The sequence below is a fragment of the Micromys minutus genome, assembly GCF_963924665.1.
Source record: "Micromys minutus genome assembly, chromosome: 19".
Classification (NCBI taxonomy): domain Eukaryota; kingdom Metazoa; phylum Chordata; class Mammalia; order Rodentia; family Muridae; genus Micromys; species Micromys minutus.
In genome coordinates this window covers 36,086,551-36,099,375 of record NC_137954.1, presented here as the reverse complement: position 1 = coordinate 36,099,375, position 12,825 = coordinate 36,086,551, and the positions used below count along the sequence as shown (strand labels likewise).

Here is a 12,825-nt window from a genome sequence, read left to right as displayed (position 1 = left end):
TCGCCTGTGATTCCAGCACTTGGGAGGCTGAGGTAAGACTTCCATGAGTTCAAGGTCAACCTGTGGTATACAGTGAGCACCAAGCTAGACAGAGCAGTATTGCAAAAATCCTGTCTCGACAAAGCCCAAACCAAAGCAAATCATACAAACAACAACATGCACAAACACCTGGAAGGGGAAGTCCAGAGTTGGTTAGGAGTGTGCTGTGCTGTTTTATTTTAAACGTTTGACTGTCTGTATTTGCTACCTTTTTTTTTTTTTTTTTAAATGCCAGTGAGTCGGAGTTACTTATTCAGCAAGAGAAAATGTAAAGGAGCCAGGACAAGTACAATGGCTCATCGATAAAGACCTATGCTGTGGAGTGGAGTTCAGTCCTTGGGACGCATATGGTAGAAAGAGAGAGCTGACTTCTACAAGCTGTCCTCTGACTTCCACACATGCTCTGTGGCACATGCTTACCCCACCCCCAGATAAATAAATCCAATACTTAGGCAGAAGGGCAGGTTAAGAAAGGAGCCTCCCTAATCTCTTACAGGTATTTTTCCTATGTTCACAGGGGGACATGAGACTTGTCTATCTCTTAGTCTAGAGGGCTGTTGTCAACAGGGTGGCTGGCTTTAAATGAGAACACACAAAATTTCAAGGAGTGCTGTGGTGATTTGAATATGTTTGGCCCAGGGAGTGGCACTATTTGGAGGTATGACTTTGTTGGAATAGGTGTGGTCTTAGAGTATGTCACTGTGGGCTTGGACTCTGCTCTCAACTGAGCAGTGCCTGATGTCCAGGAGTTTGGGAGCCCCTGGTCCTGGTCTTGTTGGGGGGAACTGGTGGACCCCCAACACTTCATTCCTGACTTCTCTGTGTGGTTCTCCAGCGGCCTCTGGAGGCCCAGAAGTCAGGATACCACAACTTAGGTCTCCCGCATCTTTGACTGCATCTCTCCACCCCCACCAGTGTCTTAGCACTTCCCTGAAGCCCAGCAGCATGTGATAAACACAGTCAAACCCCTCATGTTTCACCTCCCCAGGGAACCCACACAATCTATTCTTCTGTCCATTTTTACTGCCTCTGATCATGAAGAGCAAGGCTTCTGTGTGGGATTCAGCCCATTTGAGGTTAACTTCTGAGGTGAGTGATCAAGATGTAGCGAACACACTGGATCTGATCTGGATTGGATGAGGCACATACAGGGGTTTTCTCATGGCCCATACTGCCTTTTCCTCTGTCAGCCAGGAATGGTGGATGGTGGAGGTAGCTTACTTTGGCAGAGTGGGGCAGAGTTTAAACACAGAAGTCAAAGGGAAGTGCTGGTCTGTGGGTTGATGTCTGTATGTAGGTGAGGGCCGGCTCAAGATAAGGCAAGGCCTGTGATTGGGCAGTGAAAAAGAAAGGCGGGGACAAAGTTTTTGAGCGGAAGAAGAGATAGGAGAGAGGGAAGAAACCAAGATGGAGAAAGAGAAGAATGACTCAGACCTGTGTGGCTTTAAATAGCCACAGATAGGTATGAATATCTTATAAGGAATGGATTATTACAGGGAAATTTGTCTTATCTAGGTGGGAAATTTATATCAGTATCAATTGACTCTCAGTTTATTGTGTGGACGTTTTGTGGAGTGAGAATTTACAATAGAAATCTGATTGACAAATTACAAGCTCCCAGAGTTTTGATTTTTGTTACTGGGTTACTGGGAATTGTGACACTAACGACAGGGGGCAGATGCTTGGAATGTGAGCAGAGTCCACAGCAGAGAGTCACAAGAGGGCAGCCACTGCTGGGGCCAGAGAGTAGCAGGAGGTAGCATGGTGTGGTGCCCGGAACCATTCGCCAATGTTTAATATTTACTGCTACACTGGTCAGAACTCAGATTTAAATCCAGAGCGTACCCAAAGGGCTCCTAAATCTAGCCAAGAGACACTGTTAGTCAAGGCCTCCTGGCCAGCTCAGCACTGGGCATGAGAAAAGGAGTGTCTCCTTGTACCTGGAAATTAGTACTTGTGGTCTTGGGACACTGGAACTAAAACTGCAAGTCCCAGCTAGCCCGGACTGTGGTCCTTAACTAGCTATGCGCAGCTTCCCAGGTATGAAAAGGGTGCTCTAGAACCCAGGGAGATAACGATCACAACCCCTGGCAGCACATCCCGGTCCTCAACACCCATGTACCTTCTCACCGCACATTAGATGTCTATCATCACTTACTTTAGAGTCAGCAAAAACATATTCCTTCCTCAGGATTTTCTCCTTCTCTGTCTCCACCAAAATCACCAGCTTGTTCAGAAACTTCTGGGACTTGATGAGCTGCAGGACTTCAGGAAAACAGATGGTCATTGATCCCGTACCTGTACTCCTTCATCCGTTGTGTCCAATACACTCCAGGTGCCCAAGCCCCAACCTGACCTACATACCTGGGCTAAGCCCTGGGGGCTCATCTTAAAATGTGATACCCAGAGCCAGCGGGAGTCAGCTTCACTGCACACACAGTGAAACTCTGCCTATCTTTCTCTCCTCCTCCCTCCCCACCACTTCCCCTCCCCCAACCCCCTCTCTGTCTTGCCTAATTTGTGAAAATTCACAGAAAACTTGTAGATTTCATTCTTTTAAAATCAAACTTTGAGGGGCTGGGGAGGTGGTTGAGCAGCTAGGAACGAATATTGCTCTTTCAGAGGACCGGAGTTCAATTCCCAGCACCTACATTGGGCAGCTCACAATCACTGTATGTAACTCCAGCTCTAGAGATGTAGCTCCTCTGGTCTCTTGAGGCACCTTCACTCACATACTCAGACACACAGACACAGACACAGACACACACACACACATACATAATAAGGATAAAATTAAAAATGAATCAAACCATTCCCTAAGATTTGTTGTTGGTAATAATATCCTTCTACTCCACTCCCTCCAATGTCCCGACCCTGAAGGCAACTCATTTCAAGGTTTTTAATGAACTCTTTTGAACTTTATCCCACATTTTTTAAAATAAATAAGCAAACAAATAAATAAATCAAAGGCATGCACAACCACCTGGTTTATTTTAGCTACATAAACACTCAGCGCTTCTGTCACCATGACTATGACAAGGCTCCTGACAGACTAGTCCTGGTTGCTCATGTTTTTCCTATGCAACTTAAAACATATTTTCCTGAGTTGGCCCCATGAATTGGCAGTTGACTGCTGGGGGAGAGAAAGTCAAGTTTCTTAAGGGCGTAGTGCCAAGTCCCAGGGGATGGTCGCACACCCATGAGCACATACCAAATTCGGTCTTAGTTAGAGTTTTACTGCTGTGAACAGACACTATGACCAAGGCAATTCTTACAAGGAGAATATTTAAGGGCTGGTTCACAGGTTCAGAGGTTCAGTCCATTACCACCAAGGTGGGAACATGGCAGCATCCAGGTAGGCATGGTGCAGAAGGAGCTGAGAGTTCTAGATCTTCATCTGAAGGCTGCTAGCAGAAGACTCACTTCCAGGCAGCTGGGATGACAGTCTTAAAGCCACACTCACAGACACACCTACTCCAACAGGCCACACCTCCTAATAGTGCCTCTCCCTGGCCCAAGCACATACAAACTATGACATAGGCTCAGTGAGAGGATAGGAAGTTGGGAGGAGGGAAGGGGTGAGGGTGGGTCTGAGGGGAGTTAGAGGGAGAAGTGTGGGGTGAATATGGGTAAAATACTATGTCAGCCTTTCCTGGGCTAATAAAGGTACACTTACCATGTTCTTTTTCTTTTTGATAGTGCCAAAGGTCACACTGCCCGCTGAACTACCATCTTTAACTATGTGCTAAGTACTTTCTTCCATTCAAACTCTCCTCCCCACATGACTAAGCATTCCTCTGCTGTCTGTCCTGTGAGTAAGTGCTTTCCCACAGCCTCTAGGTCTGCTGACTTGGAGGCTTGATGGAAACCTTCCTTCTTCAGCGCCCTGAAATCTACTACTTTGTCCCTCTCCTTGGACCCTTCTCTCTCTCTTTCCCTCTTTGTTTACACCTTCATTTTGGTAACATCTTGAGTAGCTTTCCAAGAATTATTTTCTAAACCATTAAACGAGCATACGTGAACATATCTAGTCATTGTAGCCTCTTCATTCCTACACACGTTGCTCTCTATTCTACAGTTGCTCTTTTCTGTTCTGGTCCCTCTCTTCCCTAACTGCCCTCTCCTTGCTCCCCCCTCCTTCCATCATCTCTAGTTCCATCCTTTTTTTTTTTTGGTAAACAATATCTTGTTCTTTATGGCTGAGTAATACTCATCCCGTGATGCACAGGAACATTTTCTTCCTTCACTGATGGGTACCAAGGTCAGTTCTATAACTTGGCTATGACAAATGGTGCTGTGACAAACATGGGTTGCAGCCATCCTGACATTGATCCCCTGTCAGTGTGTGACTGACAAAGACTTTCTCCCATTTCTGTCTGCTAAGTGTTTCCCTTCTATTGGAGTTGGGTGTTTGTTTGTTTGTGGAGGCAGGAGGATGAGGAGTGAGTGAGAGAGTGCCTGGGCTACTGCTTGTCTAACATGCATAGGTCCTTGGGTTTGATTCCCAAGTGATTACAAAACTAATTAACTAAACAAGCAACCACTTTGAGCACCGAATCTCTATGAGAGTCCATGGTAGACTTGTCATTCCTAACAGAGGTGGGGGCATTGAGTATGTCCTTATGACTCGGGGGTGGGGGAACTTCTAGACCCAAGCACAGGAGTCCCATGCTGAGTCCCGCGAGTCCTCCGAGCACCCACAGAAGCTGGGAATCCATAATGTATTCTGGATTCTACCTCAATCAGGAAGTCCCTTGGCCTTACCACAGAAGCCAGAGCTGTGAGGCTCCCACTGTTGGAGCTGCCTTCTCATGTGCTGAGCACTTGGGACACTCTCAATCCTGACACTCATGAGGTCAGTGATATGTTTTTCTGGATTCTTTGATGAGCTTTTCTCTTTCCCTTCTTTTCTTTTACTAATGCTTATTGGTATGAATGCCCTGGGCTGGTACAGCAATGTAGAAAAGCCTGCAGTGACTAGTGGAGTCTGTCAGGCTGGTGGACACTGAGTGGGGCCCACATGATAGGTAAGCAGGGGACAGCAGAGGTCTATCTCCAACCATTTTAAATTTTGAAAAAAATCTGTTTATTTCTTTTTGGATTTTGAAAACTAGTTGTGTATAGCCACAGCTGGCTTGAATTCCCGACGCTCCGCCTTTGACCCTGTGCAGAGCTGTGCTTCTTCCTTTTGTTTTCCTCTTTCTGTTAACTTAAACATATTTCAATTTAAAATTCTATTTTGTTGTTGTTTGGTTTGAGACTATATAAATACATCTCTCTACGTAGTCCTAACCATCTTTGAATTCTCTATATAGACTAGCCTGTCCTCAAACTCACAGTTATCCCCCTGCTTCTGCCTCCCAAGTGCTGAAATTAAAGGGATGTCTGGCTTTGATTCAATTTTTTATTTTGTGTGTATAGGTGTTTGCCTGCATGTATCTGTGCTCTTAATGTAGGAAGAGTTCATGGAAGTCAGATGTGTTCTCCTAGAACTGAGGTTATAGACGGCTGTCATGGTTGCTGTCATGTCTGTGCTGGGACCAAACCTGGGTCTCCTGAAAGAACACCCAATACGCTCAGCTGCCGAGCCATCTCTCCAGCTCGTTTCACAGGCTCATGTTCTTATTTCTTTCTATCTATGTAACTCACCCCATCATGTGTTTTGTCTGCTCATTCATTTTTTTGCCTGGTCCCACTCTTCCGTCATGGGTGCGAACTCATAAAATAAAGACACGAAGATAACCGAGACCCCAGATCTTGAGGCTTTTCCAATTAAAGATAGGTTTCATAAAGAAGACACACACACACATTGGATCATGAAATTTCTGGCTTTTGAGGGTCTGAAATACTCAGCATTGGTCCTTTCCTATGATACAAGATGAAACATTGTGTGCCCTCACTTAGAGTATGGGCTGGAGAGGCTTGGTGTTTAGGAGAGTATGTTTCTCTTGTAGAGGACACTAGTTTGGCTGTGGGCAGCCATGAGAGTTTACAACTCTAATTCCAGCTCTAGGGGATCCAACGCCTCTTCTGGTCATCTGCAAGTATGATTGTATGGGTGAGCACACACAGGCAAGCTCGAGAGTGCACGCCTACACACATGCTCTCATAAGCATGATTCTCATGCAGTCTGCACATGATTTCTGTTGTCTCCATCCCCATTTTACAGATGAAGACTGGAGGTGCAGAGAGGCTAGGTTATACAGCTGGCAGGAGCTAGAGCCTGAATTTGAAGGTGGATTGTCAAGCACCACGTGGAGATGAGCATCCACCCAGTGCTACCCTCAGGACCATCTGAAGCGATAACTCAACAGCACCAAGGTCTAGCCTGAAACTTCTTGCCTGGGAGTTTTTCCAAAGTCCTCTTTGTGTGATACCTATCTTGCTCAGGAAGCTAGGCCATTCGATGCTCCCACTGCCCTCCTGTTCCATTCCACGCTACCCCCACACCTCTTTCTATTCTTTAAGGTCCTGTGTCATTCCACCTTATGGTGTTTGCACTCTCTGGAAGACTCTTCCCTCAGGCACCTGTCCAACTGGTAGCCTCGAAACCTGGGATCTCGGCTCACACGCTCATTGCTCAAAAGGGCCAGCCTCCTCTGTCGGCCCCCCTAAACCACCCCTGCTCCCCAAAGGATCTTTACTTATGCTGTTCTGATTTCTTCAAAGCTTCTGAGGAGCTGAAACCACTGTATTGATAGATTTGGCTGAGATTTTCTCACCCTCAATGCACCAGAATACAAATTGCAATGTGGGCAGGGACCATATGGGTGGCTTGCTGCTCTGCCCACAGCAGCTTCTCCACCAGCTGTCATGGGGATCTTTCCCACTGTGTGTACAAATACTGGACAGTACAACATACAGAGCTGCAGTGGCTCAGCGCTGTCCATCAAAACAGCTGGTTGAAAAGAAGTCAGGTGTTGGACTGTGCCCTGAGTTGTTCACTCAGCCTTACTCATCCCTGAGAATTGGACACTGAGAGAGCGGTCAAGGTCCCCCAGCTAGTAAGTGACAGAGCAGGGGTGTGCATTTGGACCATTTGGATGCAGACTTCATATACTTCAGTTTCACAGGGTTAGTGGTTTGCTAAGGGAGGCAACCCAGCAGCTCTGCTACCCATACCATCAGTACAAGGCCTGTCCTAGCACAGTGAGGTAACTGCCTGCTTGCAGGGAAGAGAAGGATCGTCACACAGAGACATGAAGTTACTATGTGTACACATAGGACTGCTTTGGAGAAGTTGTGACAGATAAATTTATACTCTCATTTCTAGGGGTGGTGGCTAAGTATACGGGGGTGTCCTTGTATCAAGAAAGGACTTCCATAGTCAGGGAAAAGCTTGGGGAGTGCCTATGGACAGGGATACCCAAACTTTTGCTGGTAGTCACTGAGGTGGTTTGAATAAGAATGGTTCCCATATACTCATATGTTTGAATGTTTGGTTTCTAGCTTCTGGATCTGTTTAGGAAGAATTAGGGGGTGTGGCTTTATTGGGAGAGATGTGGAATTGGGGGTGGGGCTTTGTGGTTTCAAAAGATCACAATGTTCCTAGTTACCTTGCTCTCTTTCACTCTCTCTCTCTGCTTCATGCTTGTGAATCAAAATGTAGGTTCTCAGCTACTGATCCAGTGCCATGTTTACCAGCCTGATGCCATGCTCCCCACTGTGATGGTCATGGGCTCTACCCCTTGGAACTGTGAGTCCCATAACATTTTATTTTGTAAGTTGTCTTGGTCATGGTGTTTTGTCATAGCAATAGAAAAGTATCTAAGACAATCACTGTTGACATCTAGTCACTGGTCATTCCTAAGAGCTTCCACACAGAACCAGAACATGAGGTGTGTATTGCAGGGTTGGGGTGGGATGGGGAGTGGGGGTTGGGTGGCTCACTTTTTTTGTGGCTGTAGAACTTGTCCTCAGAACCATCCTTGGATTTCTTAATGATCAGTTTCCCAGACTCGACGTCCACTTTGAGATGCATTTTCTGAGGAATGCCCAGGGACTCTGACTTCACCTTTGGGTGTAAGACATGCAGTCAGTGGCTGGCTTTAGTAATGACATCTCTGATTAACTTGTCTACATGGCTTTGGAACAATGTCCTGGGTGAGGCCATCCATCTGGCTATTTCCAGGCCTTTCCCACCCTGACCTGAGAACACTCCTATATTCCTTAGCATGATTAAAAATGGCTGGCACCAAGGCTGGACCCAGCTTGCCCATGTGCAACCCAGCTGTTCCACCAACAGATTTGGTGGAGTAAACAGATGAACTGTTGGGAAACAGTTCATTCACTGATTAGTTTGACAACACTTATTAATCTGATGTGTCATCCACATTTGAAAAGAATCTTAGCAACACAGTCACACTCTGGGGCCTTGTTACAACCACTAATTGAACATCAACTGATAATAATTAGGAAAAAGACTCCCTTCCTAGACATGTTCAGAAAATGAAAATCTAAGCTGGGGTGTGGTGGCAGTTTTAGGTGGATCCAAGGAGGCTATGGGGGTCCTATCTCATAAAAACAAAAAAATGCCCCACCAACCAGGAGTGATAGAAAGGTCAGGCAAGACGGTTTTTGCGGGTATCGGAGTCTGCCACCAAGCCTGACGACCTGAAGTCAATCTTTTGAACCCACATGATAGAAGGAGAGAACCTACTCTTGCAAGCTGTCCCCTTCCTTCATATTTTTCTTTCTCTCTGCACACACACATGATAGATAGATAGATAGATAGATAGATAGATAGATAGTTACATAGATAGATATATAGACAGATAGAGAAAGAGAGAGAAAGGGAGGGAGAGGGAAATATGAAATTTAAAAAACAAGGTAGTAGGAAGAGGTGGAAATCTGTCTTTTGTGATACTTCTTCCAGGGATGAATAAGGCTTTTGGGTGGGCAGTGGAGTGTCTCATAAAGGCAAGACTTAAGTTGGGCTGGAGTATTAGGATTGTGGGGGTCCATTAAGGAAAAAAAAAAAAACTTTCTAGGGCTCAACCTAAGCCAGTCATTTTAAAGGAAATCATAAGAACTGTGTTCTTTAACCGACCCTCTACTAGACACTTTTTTATAGGCAGCTTGTGATCTCAGTTTGATGTTACTCCTTTCCATTTAAGGAGGTTCATACCATCTTGGACCAACAAGGAGCTCTTTCTTTGCAGCCTCCCACAAAGGGTACTTCACTGATGCATTTGGGCAACAATTTTAATGTTTACCTACTGTCCCAGCTAGGTGGCTTCCTTGACTACTACTTGCTGACATTGGGTTCCTTTTCTTTCTACAGCCCAAGTCAAAAGTGCTCTCTTCACAGGAACCACAATGGCCCCCAGTGGTAGATTTTCAGGTTAGGCGCTACTGCTCCAGAATCACTCACCTCAAACGTGACGGGAGGGATAAGGGAACGCCTGTTGGTAGACTCAGAGCCCTCATGCAGCAAGGCCTTGACCTGTGGACAGCAGTAATGGGTCAGAGAGTCATAGGAATGCAGAACCTGGAACTTGGGACACTCAGCACAAATAAGGGACTATAAAGAAACCAAGAGGTTGCTACAGGACCCCTGTGGTACCTTATCTTCAATGGAAGACAGCAGACTTGTCAACTGGCTGAGTTTGGCCACCATGGTGATGGGACTGACCTCTCCAGGCACCTGAGAAATGAAAATGAGAACAAAGAAGGTCTTTTAGAGTGGGCACTGGACACTTTTCATGCTGGTCCTCTTCTACATGCACACGAGTGCGCGCTCGCACACACACACATTCATGTGTGCACATGGATGTGCATGCGCTCGTGTGTGTGTGTGTGTGTGTGTGTGTGTGTGTGTGTGTGCGTGCGTGTGTGTTTGTGTGTGTGTATGATGCACCCCAAATTCCTCATGGCCAAAAAAATAGATCTTCACTTCTCTCTAACTCTACCTCACCCACAGTGCTTCTCACCCCACCTACACCGTCCTTAAAAACTCTGGGGCCGTCCTCGATCATCACCTTCCCACCCCCTACACTGCCTGAGCTGGTGGTGCTCTTGCTCAACTTCCAAAATATATCCATCCCCACCGCTTAAAACCCTCACTGGTTTCTTCCCACAGAAGGCAGAACCACAGGCAAGCTCCACATCCCGTCTTTGAAGGTGCTGCAGGCTTAGATGCTCCACTCCGAGTCATTTTCCTCCTCGCTTCTGATCTTCCGCCAACTATACTTGCTAGGGATTTCATCTGAGAAGGGCACGCTGCAATCCAGATCTCAGTTCCCACCAAGGGATGCTCCCTGACTAGCACAGCACAGACAAGCGCCTCATTGTCTCTGTCAAATCACCCTGCTGTGGTCTGTATCATTTGTGAGTTGGGTGTAAAATTCCCCCGATAGAATATGGGCTCCCTGAGGATTGAAACCAGCATACTGTATCAGTGTTCTAGCACTGGTGTCTGGCCAATGAAGATGCTTAAAAGACCTGTTTATTGAACACTGGGGCTCAGAAGCCTATAGTTCTTGTCTAAAGACAAATAGCTAATAAATTGCTATTCCAGACTGGGACTGGTACCCACATATGCCAGGCCTGACTCCAAGCATGCATTTATAGAAGAGGCATTTGCCAGGCTGTGGCATGAGCTGCATGAATGAAGGTCCCAAGCACAATCCCAAGCATCAAAGAAAGACAAATCAAAACAAAGCTAGATGCGACAGTATCTACCTTACTGTGGACATGCTTCCCTGCTGGAGAGGCGGGGCTAGCAAGCTAAGTGCCCCTGCCTAAGGATGCAGGATGAACAAACTTGACGTGTGTATGGCTAACTTGAACAGTAAGCCCTTCACCACACTCCTTGCTCATGCTATAAGCCATGCTACACTGGCTTTTGGTTTGCTTGTTTTTTTCCTTGTTTGTTTGAGGCAGGGTCTGGAGGTGGGTCTGAGGGTCTAAGTTTTCTTAGCTTCATATAAGTTAGGCTTACAGGCCTGTACTGTCAAACATGGCCTTGGTTACACTTTTGGCAGGCCTGACCCGGGGCACCTGCCATCCCCTTAGCCAGCAACTATTTTCACTGTCGTATTTTTTTTGTCTTAACCTCTCCAGTAAGTACTTCTCTGTACTCCCCAAGGAAAAGGGCTCTCTGGTGGCAAGAGTCAGTGCCCTTTCAAGATGTCAGACATACTGGGCATATCTGCTCCTTTCCTCTTTGTGGTCCTTACATTACTGCAGGAACAAGGGAAGGAAGAACTCTGAGATGAGACTCTGAACTCAGGCCTGGGGTCAGTTTTCTTTCCTCTCTCCCCAGGTCAGCCCCTAGACTGAAAGACCTGAAGGCCTGTCAAGGCCTGTCAAAATAGACATTCTTTGGGGCTAACAGCTTAGCGGTTAAGAGCGCTTTCCAGTTTCCTGAAGGACCCGAGTTCAGTTCCCAATACCCACCGGACAGCTTACAACTGCCTGTAACTCCAGCTTCTGGCGATCCAACACCCTCTTACGGGTTCTCTGGACATCTGCACACATCATACTCTGTCTGTCTGTCTGTGTGTCTGTCTCCAACTAAAGATAGCTGTGTGTAGTGGGACACACTTTTAATTCCAGCACTGAGGAGACAGAGGCAGAAGGATCTCTGAGCTAAAAAAAAAAAGACTTAAGAAAACCAAACCCCAATATTCTTTGCTTTATGGGGGCTGAGACCTGAGTTCTGCTGGTAGAGGCTGCCACAGTGTTCTGCTTCCAGCTGCAAACTCAGTTCCTCACACTGCCCACTGGACTTACCCTGGCTACTGCAGCCCCAACTCCAGAGACCTGGTCTCTCCCCTCACCTACTTCAAAGGTTTGGGGTGTACCCTTCCATTCTAGCTGGCGTCTGGCAGCATCCTTGCTGCTTACATTTGCTCTTGCTTTCTTAGAAATTAACCCATCCTTCACTTCAAAGACAGCAAAGAGCCAGTTTCCCCTGCTGATGAATATTTTTAGTTGTATAAATAGAACACAAATACATTTTCCCTGTGAAATCTTTGTGGGAGACCAAAATAGGCCGCCTCAAAATATTCCTCTCTGGCATATTTTGAGATGGCTATCCAGAGCAACTGTAGATAGAAACAGCTCTGAAGAGCTGTCCTTTTGTAAAACAGACAAGAGCTGGCTTCATTAGTCAGGTCAAAGGTGGTAGAGATGAGGGTCTCTGTCTGCCCTTCCTCCTCTGCCTTTTCTGGCACTAAGAAAGCTCATGTGTACAGGATGTTTGGAGCAGGAAGATACTAGGGTGACACTTCACCCATTTGGTTTCCCTCTTTACTTTTTTTTTTTTTTCTCAAATAATCAGGATCTTGCTATGTTTTCCATACTGGCCTAGAACTTCTGGACTCAAGTAATCCTCCTGCCTTCGTCTTCCTGAAGAAGCAGGCCTGGGGCAGGTTTTACTTTGCACACAGTTCATCTATGGTCTTGGTCGCTGTGAAGACAACCTATCTTTCCAGGAGGACAACCTATCTTTCCAGAGCTGCATGGCCACCTGACTCCAGCATGCTGGGCCTCTAAGCCCCTAGCTCCGCCTTTTGCCTCAGGGTGGTTTAAAAATTATCATCAAAGGGGCTTTCTCAGTGCCAAACATTTGTGTGACACGCCTATGTACATAATCCACTGCCAGTTTGCTCAAGCTCCTTGGTGGGCCCACATCTCCCTGGTCCCTCTGGTCCCATGGTGGTAGGCTGACATCTTCCTGGCTTGAACCCTCATCCTCACATTGCCCTGCCACACACTGTCTCCACACAACTAGTGGGAATGCTGGGAGCTCATTCCACCGCAGCATCTGCACCAAGGTCA

The 12,825-nt window shown here is 46.5% G+C and overlaps 1 protein-coding gene across 1 annotated transcript in view; it reads right to left on the bottom strand.

Moving 5' to 3' along the window:
• The window catches only part of INPP5D (inositol polyphosphate-5-phosphatase D), a 96,650-nt gene that overhangs the window by 28,123 nt on the left and 55,702 nt on the right, over positions 1-12,825 (bottom strand). The window contains exons 7-10 of the mRNA XM_080932838.1: positions 9,605-9,685; positions 9,413-9,484; positions 7,930-8,053; positions 2,198-2,304 (exon numbers count right to left, since the gene is read on the bottom strand). Of these exons, the coding sequence (XP_080788964.1) occupies positions 2,198-2,304; positions 7,930-8,053; positions 9,413-9,484; positions 9,605-9,685 (384 nt within the window). The remainder of the gene's footprint in view (positions 1-2,197; positions 2,305-7,929; positions 8,054-9,412; positions 9,485-9,604; positions 9,686-12,825) is intronic.